General features: G+C 35.3%; 1 protein-coding gene across 1 annotated transcript; it reads left to right on the top strand.

The window, feature by feature from the left end:
- Nucleotides 1–310: 310 nt before the first annotated feature.
- Nucleotides 311–15,454, top strand: PRR27 (proline rich 27). Its single transcript, XM_059153828.1, has 6 exons — nucleotides 311–469; nucleotides 6,479–6,609; nucleotides 8,021–8,044; nucleotides 9,466–9,489; nucleotides 11,499–11,972; nucleotides 15,365–15,454. Exons 2-5 carry the CDS (start codon nucleotides 6,562–6,564, stop codon nucleotides 11,970–11,972), a joined length of 570 nt encoding a protein of 189 aa, XP_059009811.1. The 5' UTR covers nucleotides 311–469; nucleotides 6,479–6,561; the 3' UTR covers nucleotides 15,365–15,454.
- Nucleotides 15,455–18,066: the final 2,612 nt, after the last annotated feature.

Here is an 18,066-nt window from a genome sequence, read left to right as displayed (position 1 = left end):
GGTGAAAATATTTGAAAACTGAAGACTTTTTCTTTCACTTCATAGAATATTCCAGTCTTTTTTGCCCTTCCATTATCTTCCATTCTATTCAATCCCCCTTAGCTTCATTTCCTTTCTTGTTCAGGTTGAACACTAAAGGGTTTTTGTTTGTTTGTTTGTTTGTTTGTTTTCAGAAGGAAGTAACATATGACATATACTTTGAAAGGCTGGAACAGGAAGAAGCTGAGAGAAGTTTTCTTTGTTTTCATAGAACACTGCACCCCTTAACACTCTGATGGTATTCCATTCTCTCTATTCCCTATCAGAACTCCCTTTCTTACACAGCCCAGACTTTATCCTTGACTATTTCAGATATTATCGTCACACTGTATATAACTCTTCTGCCTCCCTGCACTGAATCCTGTCAGGAAAACCCCCAACCATGAACTCAATGTCTGCCGCCACTCCTTTCAAGCAGATGAATCTTAAAGTAAGTTAATTTTCTGAACTTTTTTTTGTCACCAAAGTGTGCTTATCAAACTTTGTCTTGTTGTCATTAGAGTTAGCTGCCTTCCTCAACACTCCTTATACCAAAAAAAAAAAAATACCTCTCTATTTTAAGATTAAAATCTTTAATCTTATTTCAAAATTAAATAGTCTTGAGTCTATCAAGCCCAAACACTATCCACCACTACTACAATACTTCAATAACTTGATAAATCTCAACATAACTTAATTGTCTCCTTCAAGTTTCTAATAAACTTTTTGTCAAAACTAATAGCTCTTTTGATGCTTTTAAAAAATTTTCTCTGTAATCTCTCCTTTTTAATAGATTGTGGTAAAAGTAATAATGATGATCATAATACATGAAACTAAGCAGTTATGTGCAGGGTAATTTATATACTTGCCTGAATTAACCTTATAATTATTACATTACTAATAATGATTAATACTATACCTTACAGGTGAGGAAATTATATTAGAAAATGAATAAGTTGCCCCCAGGTGCACGATTCTACTTGGACCTATTAATATTTCCTTTCTGGTAATTTTTATAATTCTTTCTTTAGCTATTTCTTCTAGATATTTCACATGGACGTCTTCTTTACACAAACATTGATATTTTCTAGGACTCTGACCTCAGCCATTTCTTTTTAACTATACATATTTTTCCTATATGATCTTATCCACTTTCATCATTTTAATTGCCACATACAATTAGCCAATTAAAATCAGCTCCTAATTTCTACAAAAATGTTAAAATATGCCAAAGAGAAATTTTAGCACTATAAACAATTTTAGGAGATTTGCTTGATTGCTTATTTTTTTTCCTCTCTTTGTTCATAATATGACTCATTCTAAAAGGATTTAAAACAGCTTGGAAAATAAGTAAAACAGAATTTTTTAAAAATAATATAGATATTTTGATAAGGGAAAAGCAAGATTAGAGGAAATGATATAAAGTCAGAGATGCAGTAAGATTCCCAAGTAAGGTGCCATAATGCCCTGTAGAGTTCTAAATATGGCTAAGAAATTTGACTCAAATTCCTGGGAGGCAAGAAACAAAAATAAATGCAAAAACAAGAGATAAGTAATATCAACGCATCTAGGACATGAAAGTATATCCATAGCTCCAGAAAACCCTAGGTATTGGGACCTGTGAAGATATTCTCCAGTGCTGTTTATTGGAAAAGAGAATGAGGCGCAGTTCGTTGTCCCATATATCTTTACAACTTAAAAACGATGATAAAACCTATTGGTTTCTTGCTTTTGTAGTCTCTCAACAAAAAAACAGACATATAATATCAAAGAATATTATAGCAAAGACCATCCAATATGTGGTCAAACCATGTTAAACAGGTAAACAGATGATCTAAAATTTAAAAATATATATATTTTGAGAAATGGATGGAGTATATAATTTCCTGGGCTACTCCCATGAATAGAATTTTGAAGCCTAGGTCTTGTTATGAATAAGACACTAAAGCATTCCTGATCTCATCAAAAACTTGCAAATATTTCACGTTATTGGAATATATTTAGCATGTAAGTAATACATTGTCACTTCACAAAAAAATATATACTATAGAGGATAAAATGAATTATAGAAATTATTTTAAAAATCAGACATTATTTAATTAGAAATGATCCACGAAATACTTTAGCTGTATTTAACATCTGAATATTCATTTGACAATTATTATGAAACTGATATCATTATTAATAAAATACTTCTTGGCAGTTATATTTTTCACATTTTGAGATATTAATGTTAAAAAAGTGTCATGTATATATATTTTTAGTTAAGAGTGGAGATAATTTATGTTTGGGGAGAAGGGAGAAGACAGCCAACTAGAGATTGGCTGTACTTTCTTTGAAGAAAAATTTTTTTTTCTATATGAATATTATAAACATATATTTTTATCCCCAGGGGTACAGGTCTGTGAATCACCAGGTTTACACACTTCACAGCACTCACCAAAACACATACCCTCCCCAATGTCCATAATACCACCCCCTTCTCCCAAACCCCCTCCCCCCAGCAACCCTCAGTTTGTTTTGTGAGATTAAGAGTCACTTATGGTTTGTCTCCCTCCCAATCCCATCTTCTTTCATTTATTCTTCTCGTACCCACTTAAGCCCCCATGTTGCATCACCACTTCCTCATATCAGGGAGATCATATGATAGTTGTCTTTCTCCGCTTGACTTATTTTGCTAAGCATGATACGCTCTAGTTCCATCCATGTTGTCGCAAATGGCAAGATTTCATTTCTTTTGATGGCTGCATAGTATTCCATTGTGTATATATACCACATCTTCTTGATCCATTCATCTGTTGATGGACATCTAGGTTCTTTCCATAGTTTGGCTATTGTGGACATTGCTGCTATAAACATTCGAGTACACGTGCCCCTTTGGATCACTACGTTTGTATCTTTAGGGTAAATACCCAATAGTGCAATTGCTGGGTCATAGGGCAGTTCTATTTTCAACATTTTGAGGAACCTCCATGCTGTTTTCCAGAGAGGTTGCACCAGCTTGCATTCCCACCAACAGTGTAGGAGGGTTCCCCTTTCTCCGCATCCTCACCAGCATCTGTCATTTCCTGACTTGTTGATTTTAGCCATTCTGACTGGTGTGAGGTGATATCGCATTGTGGTTTTGATTTGTATTTCCCTGATGCCGAGTGATATGGAGCACTTTTTCATGTGTCTGTTGGCCATCTGGATGTCTTCTTTGCAGAAATGTCTGTTCATGTCCTCTGCCCATTTCTTGATTGGATTATTTGTTCTTTGGGTGTTGAGTTTGCTAAGTTCTTTATAGATTCTGGACACTAGTCCTTTATCTGATATGTCGTTTGCAAATATCTTCTCCCATTCTGTCAGTTGTCTTTTGATTTTGTTAACTGTTTCCTTTGCTGTGCAAAAGCTTTTGATCTTGATGAAATCCCAATAGTTCATTTTTGCCCTTGCTTCCCTTGCCTTTTGCGTTGTTCCTAGGAAGATGTTGCTGCGGCTGAGGTCGAAGAGGTTGCTGCCTGTGTTCTCCTAAAGGATTTTGATGGATTCCTTTCGCACATTGAGGTCCTTCATCCATTTTGAGTCTATTTTCGTGTGTGGTGTAAGGAAATGGTCCAATTTCATTTTTCTGCATGTGGCTGTCCAATTTTCCCAGCACCATTTATTGAAGAGGCTGTCTTTTTTCCATTGGACATTCTTTCCTGCTTTGTCGAAGATTAGTTGACCATAGAGTTGAGAGTCTATTTCTGGGCTCTCTATTCTGTTCCATTGATTTATGGGTCTGTTTTTGTGCCAGTACCATGCTGTCTTGATGATGACAGCTTTGTAATAGAGCTTGAAGTCCGGGATTGTGATGCCACCAACGTTGGCTTTCTTTTTCAATATCCCTTTAGCTATTCGAGGTCTTTTCTGGTTCCATATAAATTTTAGAATTATTTGTTCCATTTCTTTGAAAAAGATGGATGGTACTTTGATAGGAATTGCATAAAATGTGTAGATTGCTTTAGGTAGCATAGACATTTTTACAATATTTATTCTTCCAATCCAGGAGCATGGAACATTTTTCCACTTCTTTGTGTCTTCCTCAAATTTCTTTCATGAGTACTTTATAGTTTTCTGAGTATAGATTCTGTGTCTCTTTGGTTAGGTTTATTCCTAGGTATCTTATGGTTTGGGGTGCAATTGTAAATGGGATTGACTCCTTAATTTCTCTTTCTTCTGTCTTGCTGTTGGTGTAGAGAAATGCAACTGATTTCTGTGCATTGATTTTATATCCTGACACTTTACTGAATTCCTGTATAAGTTCTAGCAGTTTTGGAGTGGAGTCTTTTGGGTTTTCCACATATAGTATCATATCATCTGCGAAGAGTGATAATTTGACTTCTTCTTTGCCGATTTGGATGCCTTTAATTTCCTTTTGTTGTCTGATTGCTGAGGCTAGGACCTCTAGTACTATGTTGAATAACAGTGGTGATAATGGACATCCCTGCCGTGTTCCTGACCTTAGCGGAAAAGCTTTGAGTTTTTCTCCATTGAAAATGATATTTGCGGTGGGTTTTTCATAGATGGCTTTGATGATATTGAGGTATGTGACCTCTATCCCTACACTTTGAAGAGTTTTGATCAGGAAGGGATGCTGTACTTTGTCAAATGCTTTTTCAGCATCTATTGAGAGTATCATATGGTTCTTGTTCTTACTTTTATTGATGTGTTTTATCACATTGACTGATTTGCGGATGTTGAACCAACCTTGCAGCCCTGGAATAAATCCCACTTGGTCGTGGTGAATAATCTTTTTAATGTACTGTTGAATCCTATTGGCTAGTATTTTGTTGAGTATTTTTGCATCTGTGTTCATCAAGGATATTGGTCTATAGCTCTCTTTTTTGGTGGGATCCTTGTCTGGTTTTGGGATCAAGGTGATGCTGGCCTCATAAAATGAGTTTGGAAGTTTTCCTTCCATTTCTATTTTTTGGAACAGTTTTAGGAGAATAGGAATTAGTTCTTCTTTAAATGTTTGGTAGAATTCCCCCGGAAGCCGTCTGGCCCTGGGCTTTTGTTTGTTTGGAGATTTTTAATGACTGTTTCAATCTCCTTACTGGTTATGGGTCTGTTCAGGCTTTCTATTTCTTCCTGGTTCAGTTGTGGTAGTTTATATGTTTCTAGGAATGCATCCATTTCTTCCAGATTGTCAAATTTATTGCCGTAGAGATGCTCATAGTATGTTCTTATAATAGTTTGTATTTCTTTGGTGTTAGTTGTGATCTCTCCTCTTTCATTCATGATTTTATTTATTTGGGTCCTTTCTCTTTTCTTTTTGATAAGTCGGGCCAGGGGTTTATCAATTTTATTAATTCTTTCAAAGAACCAGCTCCTACTTTCGTTGATTTGTTCTATTGTTTTTTTGGTTTCTATTTCATTGATTTCTGCTCTGATCTTTATGATTTCTCTTCTCCTGCTAGGCTTAGGGTTTCTTTCTTGTTCTTTCTCCAGCTCCTTTAGGTGTAGGGTTAGATTGTGTACCTGAGACCTTTCTTGTTTCTTGAGAAAGGCTTGTACCGCTATATATTTTCCTCTCAGGACTGCCTTTGTTGTGTCCCACAGATTTTTGAACCGTTGTATTTTCATTATCATTTGTTTCCATGATTTTTTTCAATTCTTCTTTAATTTCCCGGTTGACCCATTCATTCTTTAGAAGGATGCTGTTTAGTCTCCATGTATTTTGGTTCTTTTCAAACTTCCTTTTGTGGTTGAGTTCTAGCTTTAGAGCATTGTGGTCTGAAAATATGCAGGGAATGATCCCAATCTTTTGATACCGGTTGAGTCCTGATTTAGGACCGAGGATGTGATCTATTCTGGAGAATGTTCCATGTGCACTAGAGAAGAATGTGTATTCTGTTACTTTGGGATGAAATGTTCTGAATATATCTGTGATGTCCATCTGGTCCAGTGTGTCGTTTAAGGCCTTTATTTCCTTGCTGATCTTTTGAAGAAAATTTAGCGTAATCAAGACACACACCTGAATATAGGGCTGACCCACCACTTTTCAGAGAGAGAGGGAAAAAATGGATGATTAAAAGCTTAAAGGTTTATGCCACAGCATACAGTGGCAGCAAGATTAGGACTGGAAATTTTTCCAAGTTGTTGATACTAATCTCCTAATTATTCTGTAAAAAGAAAATCCTAATACAGCACCCACAGAATGGCTACTTTTAAGGAATTTTATTTCATAGTAAGCACTCCATGACAAATTAATTGCAAAAATGTATCTCTAGGTAACTAAATGAGTTCAGTCCCTCTTAAAGAAGTTTAATTAGAAGCCAACTGATTGCTGAAGGACATTTCAGAATAGAGTAATTTTGTTTTAACATCATTCCTATTAGGTAACAACAGTAGTTAATAGCATAAGACCAAATTTCCTATTGAGGGTGCTTCTAATCAGACTAACCAAACCATGCATTCTTTTGTCTCTCTCTAGGAGAAGAGAAATAACTAAGATATATATTGTATCTTTTCTGAAACAACCACTTTATAAAATTAGTCTTCATAAGCTCACTCAAAATGAAGCTTCTACTGTGGGCCTGCATCTTTTATGTTGCTTTTGCAAAGGTGAGTGAGGAAATAGTTAATAGTTAAGTTATAGCAATAGTATAACCATCAAACAATCATAGATAGGAATTCATGTTATTGACATAAGTTAGTATAGCACTGATAACAACAAAGCAGAGAGATATGTTAATGGGCATGAGGTTTGTTGTGCCAAACTTTTCAAAAGATATTTTTAAAAGCAAAATAATAAAGTGTTATCTAAATGGCTAACCAGCAAGGAAAAGAGGTTAGTTCAAAAATGTAGTGGGCTAGCGGAGAACAAAGTTAGAGGCAGCCAGAACGCCATGTAGATTGTTTTAACAGAGTTTATATCTTCTAATTATAGAAAGCTGGGTTGGGCTTCCTCTGGCAGTGATGTTCCTTTGCTGAAAGTGTTTAGGTAGAGTCACAAGGAATACTTGGTTCAATGGACATAATGACTTTCAATGCAGCATAAGCAGATGCAACTCCAATGTAAGAGATAGCTGATGGAAATTTCTTAATTCTAGCCAATGAGTGTGCTAAATAGCCTCTTTTATAAAAGGAGAATTTTATGACACTTACCTCACAGAATGGTTTTGAGGTGTTTATCAGAGTATCTAGGACTCAAAGCTACTTTGTATTATTAATATTATTATTATATTATATATACTTGTATTATATAATATATAATATATATTTTTGTATTTATTATATATTATTACTTTGTATTATATATTATCATAATAATATTAATATTAATATAATATTAATACTATTGCAATTATTGTTATCATCCTGGGAAAATTTCAAGGTACGTTTTTATATCTCCTAAAATTACCTGAATTAAACTCTAATTCTTAAAATGGTAAATGATGAGTTTCTATACTATTTTTTATTCTTGTGCATAATCTGTGGTGACTTCATTGAAGCTTCATTGGAGAACAAGTGAATATATGATCCTTGTGCAAGTGTAAACAAGTGGCACTTATACGTGCACATGCACACATACACACACACAGAATACAAACAAAACTTGAGAGTGAAAGACAGCAGCAAAAACAAATATATGAATAACAGCCAGATAATCTTTCAGATTTACAGATCACAAACCCAAATCCTTCAGCAAAAGTAAAACTTTCTAAGACAACTAATGAGGTCAAAACTATGGTTGATCTCAGATGGAGCCCCCAAGAGTCAGCTCCCTGCTCACCGGGGAGTCTGCTTCACCTTCTCGCTCTGCTCCCTACCCTACCCTATACTCTCCCCACTCCAGCTTGTGCACATGGGCGTGCTCTCTCTCTCTCTTCCAAATAAATGAATAAAATCTTTAAAAAAAAAAAAGAAGAAAGAAACTATACTAATAAAACTGTACAAATTCTTCAGTAATATGGAAATCTGGGTACAGATGTTTTCAAATAACCATAGTGAATTAATTTTTCCTTTGTTTTAGAAGCGTTTCCACTTCCCTGATGAGGTAAGACTCTTTTCATTTACATATGAATGTATTTGTTTTTACCTTAAAGTGTATTTTAAAGTCTCTGATTCCTTTACACTGTAGCTTTGGGACTACTATTGCTGTTAAAATATTAGTGCTATTAATCTATTCTTATTTGAAGAAAAATGTTTATGGAATACAAATGTAGAAAGGTTTTGAAAATAACTGTTAAAATGAAAACAGTCTGAGATATTCTTTTTATTCTTTTGAATTTCTTATAAGAGTTAATATATTACTTAAGAGAAACTAGGGATCTATGGTCACAATACAAGTCACTGACATTTGTCTCTGTGAACATTCTGAAACCTTTATCACTTGTGCAACGTGCATCATAATTAAGGATGAAAATATGATGCAAAAGGAAACATTTTTAACTCAGCAATTCAGGAAACCAAACCAAATTGAACAGAAATGTTATATATAATATTAAATTCTTTTTTCTTCCTTTTTTATTTGCGTATAATTGGCACACAACGTTATATTAGTTTCAGGTGTACAACATAGTGATTCACCTTCTCTTATGTTATGCTATGCTCACTACAGGTGTATCTATAATCTGTCACGATGAAGTGCTATTATGATATCATTGATTATATGCTCTACGTTGTGTCTTTTATTCCCATGATTTACTCATTCCATAAGTAGAAGTCTGTATCTCCCAATCCCATTCACACATTTTGCCTTCCTCCCCCTTCCCTCTGGCAATGATCAGTTTGTCCTCTGTGTTTAAAGCTTTGATTCTACTTTTTGTTAATTCATTGCTTTGGTTTTTATACAATGTTAAGTTTTAATGAGGAAGCTGGACTGACTGGGAGACACAATAACTAGGTCTGAACAAAGAAACCTTGTTTGTTCTTTCTAATACTTAGGATCCCAATATAGAGCACGTGGGACAGACAGCACATAGTAGGCACTCATCTTATACATTTTAAAAATAAATCCTTGAATATCCACCAAGAAAAGGCTTAAAAATATCCCAAATCCACTGAGGAACAATCTGCATTTATTGAGAATTTATTTTGTAAAGCCTTGTTTAGTCACGGGGTAATAAACACGAATGATGCTCTAGCGTAAATATCTGGTATACATAAGCCAATTAAGCACTGTATGTGGAAGTTTACAAATAAACATGAATGAGAAATTTAATGATAGTGTAGAAACACTGGTACTAATAGAATATTGATATTGGCCATTGCATAACCATTTTGTAAGAATGTATTTAGAAAGCAGAAGAGTCCACATAATCATAGGAAAACAACTATCACTTAAGAAAGAAAATTCCAAGTTGCTTGGACAGTTTTGTCAGTTATAGTCACTCTAAATGTAGGTAGAGATCTAAAGAATGGCATTTTTCAGTGGCATGAAATTTAACACAAACATTATTTTCTTTGTTGTTTTAGAAAATTTTCTCATCTGATGAAAAGGTAAAATATGTTCTTATTTATTTATATTTTAAGATACTAAAATGTGGTCTGTATTATTTTCTTTTTTAAATAGCATTTTCAAAAAATAGTATTTTCTGGAGCACATGGGTGGCTTAGTGAGTTAATCTTCTGCCTTTGGCTCAGGTCATGATCTCAGGGTCCTGGGATCAAACCCCACATCTGGCTCTCTGCTCAGCAGGGAGCCTGCTTCCCCCTCTCTCTCTGCCTGCTTGTGATCTCTCAGTCAAAAAAAAAAAAAAAAAGTCTTTAAAAAAATGGTATTTTCTATCTAATAATGTTAAATAATTCAGTATTACTTTTTTTTTCCTTGAAAAGGTAAGTAATTTAGAAATGCATTCTTTGCTTGGTTATGAGGGGTCATTAAAAATGCATGTATAAATATAAGCATATGTGTATTTATGTATCCTATAATTTTCCTATTCATAGTGGTATCTTATCCAGTTTCACTGCTTGCACTTTAGATTAAATGTTTTAAACTGGAATTTAAAGTTACATATCACAGAAAAGTACTGTTGATAAAGAAGGCAATATTTTCTGACAAATATGAAAACTGGATATATGTTCATAAATGGTGTCTGCCATTGACAAATTAGCTTATAATATATGTAAAGAAAATGTCAACTGGCCAGCCTTAACATAAATACATAAGAAATATTAAACATAGCCTATAATATTTTTAAAATATTTGTTACAAACATTTAAGATTCTTTAAATTATAAGGGAGCTATGCACTGAATCAAAGAATCTAGGATCTTGATACATAAACTAATATATACCAAAACTGCATGAAAAATTTATGATAGGAAATAAAATTTTGTGGATGTGAGACCAAAAAATGTCTTAATTTTCTGTAAATTCCTACATAATTTTGTGACCTTGGACCTCCCCGCCAGTCTCACATACATGTAACAGACAAATCTGGGGCAACTGAAGTTTGTAGAGGTCCTTCTACAGAAAGAAACCATTTGAAATTTAATAGTGAATGCATGAGCAACATTTTTGATCTCTCATTTAAAACACAAACAGGGGGCGCCTGGGTGGCTCAGTGGGTTAAGCTCTGCCTTCGGCTCAGGTCATGATCTCAGGGTCCCAGGATCGAGTCCCACATCGGGCTCCCTGCAGGGAGCCTGCTTCTCCCTCTCTCTCTCTCTGCCTACCTCTCTACTTACTTGTGATCTCTCTCTGTCAAATAAATAAATAAAATCTTTTTTAAGAAAAATAAAATACAAACAGCACAGGGAAAATTAAATGTGAAAAGCCAGGGATAGATATTGCAAAATGCTTGCCACATTAAGTCCAAGTAACATCCATCACCACACAATTACAATTTTTTTTCTTCTGATGTCAGCTTTTAAGATCTACTGTCTTAAGAACATTCAAATATACAATATGGTATGAACTATACTCAATTATATCTCAATTTTTTTTTTTTTTTTTTGGAAAAGCCAGCAATCACTCCTCCACATCCAGTCTGGTTTCCTTCTTAATAACAGTTAGAGATGCTTGACCTTGATGAGCAGACTAGAATGTTATAGGATGGGAGAGGAGATCAAAAGGGTGCATAAAAGGGGTATATCTAAGTGAATGCTTTAGTGGGGTCCTTAAGACATCTGCGGGCACTAAGAGCAGTGGGTTGGGCAGAGGGTACAGAGAAGGAAGCCTGGAAATACCAAGTCTGTACTGGGCACACACTTTCCTTCTATTTTCTCCTAGACTAAGCTGGTATATCGTTCAGTTTATAAGATTCTGATTTGCCTTAACACAAAATATTTCTCCCAAAATTGAAATTGAATCAATATTCTCAAGAAATTAGTAGTTTCTATCACAAAAATTATGGAAATATATTAGCCTTAAGAAAGAGACTAAATTGGAATTCTCATCAAAAAATCTTCACTCCCTGTAGAGCATCATGGTCATAACTTGGGTAATATAGAGATAACATAGGTATAAACAATCAACTTTAACCGACTTCTTTGCTTCTCCTTTAGGATTACAGCGGCAATCATTACCCTCTTAACCCATCTCTGAATATTCCTTATCCCACATCAGCCAATAATTTTGCTCCTCCTTTTCATCCTTCAGGGAATGAAATCCCCAATTACCGTGGGAATCCTGACCCTAATTCAGGGGGACCCCCCTTACCCTGGATTCTCAGTTCTCCCGGAGCTCTCCTCTACCACAGGTCTAGTCTTCCTGTAACTACTTGGCTGTCCTCCTCGCCTCCTACTCCTCCTCAGAAATCTCCCTTCTTTGCCCTTCCCGCAAGTTCGCTTGGAGGACCTTTTTTCCCAGACAGTGCTCCCATGCCTAAGCCTGCTGAACCTTACATAGCCACACCTCTTGTAGCTGTACCTACTACACCTCCCAACCCAAAGCTTATTGCCGTTGAGCCTGGGCCCTTAGAGCCTGATGACGCCGAGCCTGTGGCTTCAGAACACCAGCCTGCTACTTCCCTGGATTAGGTGGGTTGCCTAAACCTTATTCCCTTAATGCACGGAATTTGTAGGAGAGAAAAGAAACTGAATCTCCCCATAAGCAAACAAGTATCACTTAAACATTTTGAACAGCTTTATGAAGATTCAGTTGGCATACAGCAAACTACAGGTACTGAAAAGGTTTGCCATGGTAAGTTTTAACAGATCTATATACCAATGAGGGGGGAAACCCCACTCTCCTCTTTTCCTATCCCTAATCCATTTTCGGTCCTTACAGATTGGCTCGCATTTTTTAGAATTGCATGGAAACAAAATAATACTGTAAATACTCCTCTGTGTCTGCCTTCTTTCACTTAGCATAATTATTTTGAAATTTGTCATATATATATATATATATATATATATATATATGACCCATTCATCTATTAGTAAACATTTTAATTTCCAAATTCAATGCTACTGATTTATTTCCATTTATTTATATATTTGTTAATGCATACTGTACTGGTTAAAACCTCCAGGTCAGCGTTAAATAGAAGTGATCAAATAGACATCCCTGCCTTGTTTCCAATGTTAGGGGAAAACATTGTTTTTCCCATATACACTTGTTCATGGGCTTCATTTTACACTGGCATTAGGTTACAATGCTGTTAAGGCTTTCAAGCCGTAACAAAGAAACATTTTTAACTAAGGCTCCTTTTTCCCATTAGGGAGATCAAACCATTGAGTAGTCAAGTTTATGCCCTGTGAATTTTGAGATTTTTCACTCTTATGAAATCAAAAACTTTTCCCTGCCCTCTGTGAGTACCAGATATTGTTCCATTTTGTCTTTCAGTGGTTCTTTAAACCAGGCTTCAGGTGATATCATCATATAAATAATCCATACTCAGTTGAAAATATGAGGGTAACCTCTTTAGAACTTTGTATCTTTATCTTTGTCCCTCTCTTACCTCTCTGATGGTCTGCTCTGTGAATTTCAGCTACCTTGTCTTCCTGGACTCCTAGCTCCATTTCCCTTCACGAAGGCCTGGAAATTCTCCAGGCAGTAAGCTAGAACAATCATAGGGTTCACTTTATTTTCTTCCTTTCTCTTAGGGATCACTGTCCTTCACTGCTTAATGCTCAGATCAAGAACCTGCTGCTTCTCCCATGTTTGGTATATTTTTAAAAATCCGTTCCAAGTAAAAGAGTAAAACCACTTTCTGTTACTCATCTTGACCTGAAGTATAGTGTGTGTGTGCTTTTTTTTTTTTTTTTTAAATGATCATTCTTTTAAAAATCTTCAAGAAGCAACTATTCCTTAAGTTTTAGTAGATGTAGTCCAAACAATAGACCATTTTTTAAAAGGAAAGTGGGATTCCCAACTACATGGAAGAAACTCTGAATTCAGGGCACAGACTGAAAAAAAATGGGAGCTTAAATCCACCAGTGAAAATTTTGCAATAGGCTGCCACTAATGGAACGCTTCTGGCAATCGTTTCCTCCATGGAGGTACCGATTTTCTTCCAGTCCCTTTGTTCCTGATAAAGATCAGGATCAAGTTAAATGGTTGTCTGAAACTGCTCCAGAGAAGTCTAAAGAGCAAGCCTTACCCTACAATACTCCACACATTAACACTTTCATTCAGCAGCTTCCTCTGATTCAAAGCACTTTCCATCTACAGCCTATGCTGTGGCTCACATGGGGGCAGAGGGAAAATGTTGGAAAATATGGATAAAAAAAGGGGACTTGATAAAAAAAAAAAGAAAAAAAAGGTGTGGGGGGGAGGCTCGAAAACACTGCTAAATACTTGGACTTTTTCCTTAGCCAAAGAAATTTATCAAGGATCTTCCTTGAGAGGAATGATTTGACAAGTTCTCCATTTTCAAAAGCTAAATATGGTGGCAATCTAGAGTATTCTAAATATGAGTTGCAAAGAGATCACCAGGATACAACTTCCAAGAAAATAAAGATTATTCAAGAAAGATAAGCCCACTATTATGAAATGAAGTACATTTTATCATGCATGAAAGGTCTTTTTGTTTTTAGGTAAAGAAATGACATTTTCTAGAAAAGAGAGTACCAATCCTTTATTTCCGTAAGTCATACATGATGCTGAGATTTAAAAATCACACATCAAATAGACTAAATCTCATCATGTGAAACCACCTTGGAATATATTTTTATTACATGAAAACAAGAAAGGGGGGTGTGGAGAGGCATTGGACCTGTGTCTTCGAGCTTCTGCAATTATAAGCTTATGTCCTGTGTAAGGAACTCAGGAACTGAGTAGTTTTTCCTTAAACTGATCCAAAACGATTATGATGAATATTCTAAAATAATAGTGGTTGATGAAAGGAAGAAACTTCCATAGGAGGTATAGGGGTTGAATTGTGGATGAGAGGAACCATTGCTAGAGTTGACACAGATCTTTCTCTATTATCACTCTTCAGCTTCCCTTACCCCACACCAAGAGCCACTGCCTCAGAAAACATGAACAAGAATTTAGGCTGAAATCTCCCGTCCCTAACTCTTGCCCCCACAAATGTGTCTTCTATCCTCTGTTATACATTATCCTGAGAAGAAAGGCATTGGTCAAAAAGCTCATTTGTGTTCATTCCACCTGAGCTCATCTGAGCAAGATATTTGGTTACCCTCATTCCTCACTCCTCTGTCCTTTCCCAAAGCTGTTCCAATTTTACTGTTATAAAACTGGACAGGAAAAATGTCAAGGGACTATTTTACTTTATTTCACAAGCCAAATCAGAATTTCTATTGAGATAGAATTGAAAATCAAATGTGAAGGCAGTTAATATCATTGGTGATGTCTCTTAATAACAGTTAATGTCGAGGCGATTAAAAAGCTTTAAATTTTAATGTTGCTGTATTCTTTTGTTTTTTACTTATTTTACTATTATATTAGATCAAAAAGGTATTGATTGGTAAATTAGTTCAAGATGTTACATAAATTTAATAATTGCATATTTTCAGTAAGCATTTATGTTTAGTTTCTTACTATATTAATTACTTAATTCATAATAAGTAACAGAAGAAATGTGCCACTTTTCCAGAAAAGTCTCTTAAGGTAGAGAAGGAATTTTATTTTACATCATTCAGTATCAGAAGATGATTGTGTTGATCTGGACCGAAGGCCCTCACACAAAGGAATCCTATATAATGTATACATGTATGCAAATAAAGCATAATATTGAATAACAATGCATTTGAAAATAAATTGTTACAAGACTGCATGCATCATATATACAAGAAGATAGAAGAAAACAAATGAATCTCTTAAACATGCATCTTAATCATAGTATAGATTTGTAGGTAAACTTTTAAAACAGTCCTTTAACATTAAAATCACAAAACAATATTTTGCTATAAATGTAATTTTATTCTATTATACAAAACTAATTATGTTATTTTCCTTTTTCCAGATACTGTTGAACACATCAATGAAATCTACAAAAACTTTTGGAAAGTCTTTTCCAAAGACTTTCATTCTGCTATATTAAAAACACTACTCTCCCATATTGATCGGCTTGTGTTTTTTTTCCATCAGACTTCATTTATACAGAAATGACATTAATGTTTTACTTTTTCCATTCAAAATTTTAAAAGGCTATTTCCTAAATATGTAAATAATTGTCAGAGATTTAAACATATGATGGCAATAGGTATCTTTCTTTTGAATAAACACTATTCCAAAAATACCCAGTATTTTTTAATGGTTTTTAATGGTTTGTTTCCATTAAATTTTTTAATGGTTTGTTTCCAAATTGTGACAGAAGGTAGATAAAGGGGAGACAACCATCATTCCACAGCCCTCCCCCATTCTCCTTCCCTCACGATGTTTCATCTCTTTTTTAAAATATTTATTTAGGGGCTCCTGGGTGGTTCAGGTGGTTAAGCATCTGCCTTTGGCTCAGGTCATAATCCCAGGGTCCTGAGAGAGTCCCATACCTGGCTCCCTGCCTAGCAGAGAGCCTTTCTCCCTCTCCCTCTGCTGCTCTCCCTGCTTGTGCTCTCTCTCTCTCTGTCAAATAAACAAATAACATTTTTAAAATTTAAATAATATCAATTTACATAACACTTGCCAGTACTAAGCAAACTTCTAAGCTCCTAACAAATGTTAACTTAAGCCCATATTGTGCTCTCTTCGGCAGCACATATAAACTTAAGCCCATATAATAACCATTAAGTAGATACTATTATCATCCTCATTTTAAACATTAGGCAAATGAGTAACAGAAAAGATAAATGATTTACCAAAGGTTATGCATTTAGGAAAGTGTCAGAAAAGAAGAAATCACGCCAAAGAACATGGAGTTAGTATTTTATAAAAATTAGAAGACACACAAGCTGACATGAAGTTGAACATGAAGGCTATATATTCACTTCTTCTGCCTGCTCCAAAAAATTAACATGAAGTTGGGTAAATTAAGCCAGCTAAAATGCATTCTTTCACAGTTCTGGAGGTCAAAAATCAATTTTACTAGGTTGAAATTTAATGTATTGGAAAGGCCATGGTCCCTGGATAGGCTTTTGGAGAGCTTTGGCTCTTCTAGCTCCTTTCTGTGGCTGCTAACTTTCTTTAACTTGTCTCTGGATCATTCTAATCTTCAAGGAATCCATCATCAAATCCCTGTCTGCTCTGAGCTTTTCATTCTTTTCCTCCTGCATGTGTTGAAATCTTCCTCTGCCTCCCTCTATAAGAATACATGTGACTACATTTAGGACGCCTCAAATAATCCAGTATCTCTCCATTTTAAAATTTAAATCACAATTTATGAGAAAATAGAGAAGACTAATATTACCACTTCCATACGACACTAGCTGGTGTCGTATGAGATATGTGAATATCTCAAAGAGATAGTTTTGCCAAATTAAGTAACAGTCACAGTTTCCAGAGATTAAAATAAAGATCTCTTGGGGAGACATTTTACATCCTATCACATTCCATCACAGTGACGGCATAGAATTTAGACGGAAGTTAGGTGTTGCCTTGATGAAGGAATAGCTCCTCAGTTAAATCACCCTACTCAGACATGGGAAGATTGATGGTATCTGAGCAATGAGCAAATGCTTTGGCAAGCACACGGCTTCATATCTTCAAGCACATGAATCCTTGTAAGCCAATTAATTCTGTTTGAACCTGAAAACCAAGGGAAAGAAAATGAACGTATAGGGCTGAGCTCCTAGAGGAGACTCGACATGAGGGAGGAAGGAAGAGAACCTGAAGAAGTAGGTTAATACTTTTAAGGCTCCCCTGGGGCTGCTTACAAGTTAGAAGGAGAAACCAAGGGCAGAGGGTCACTAATGGAAAGTGGTGGAAAAGTGGGGCAGAATGAAGTAGCTGCTGCTAGTGCGGGGACATGGGTTACGGTTGGTCTGGAAAATTCAGAAGCTGAGAAAAAGGTTTTGAAATTTTAGGGCCCAAAAGGACACAAACTTTGACATCTTTATAATTTTGACTCATTGAAGATTGTGCATTTAGTAACACAGTAATACTATTACTCTCATTTTAAACAGTAGGAAACAAACATGTAATTAGCAACAGACATGTAAAGATCTTGAAGAACAAAGGACGAACACTAAGGACAAAGGAAACCTTGGATAAAAGTTAAATGAGTGCAACGTCCCAATACGCAAAAATTTCCAAAAATTTTGAAATTTCAATGCCACTGTCTAAAAGTGAAAAGAAAAGTCAGAGAAAGACAAATACCACATGATTCCACTTATATACAGAATTTAAGAAACAAATGGACAAAGAAAAAAGTAACAAACCAAGAAACAGACTCTTAACTCTATGGAACAAACTGATGGCTACCAGAGGGGAGGTGAGTGGGGATGGGGGGAACAGGGGAGGAGGTTTAACAGCACACTTCTCATGAGGTGCACCGAAGTCATAAAAATGTATACAATTGCTGAATCACTCTATTGTACATCTGGAACTAACGTAACATGGAATGTTAACTATACTGGTATTCAAATAAATCTTTAAAAAAAGAAAAGAAAAGAAAACCCTGTGGTGGGAGTAAAGTTTCCCCAGTGAAGTGCTACAAATGACAGCAATCTGAGAAACTCCTGATGACAGTACTTAGATTCAGAGTTATAAATAAAAATAGCTGACACAACC

The sequence above is a fragment of the Mustela lutreola genome, chromosome 1, assembly GCF_030435805.1.
Source record: "Mustela lutreola isolate mMusLut2 chromosome 1, mMusLut2.pri, whole genome shotgun sequence".
Lineage (NCBI taxonomy): Eukaryota > Metazoa > Chordata > Mammalia > Carnivora > Mustelidae > Mustela > Mustela lutreola.
This window is presented reverse-complemented; position numbering and strand designations above follow the sequence as displayed.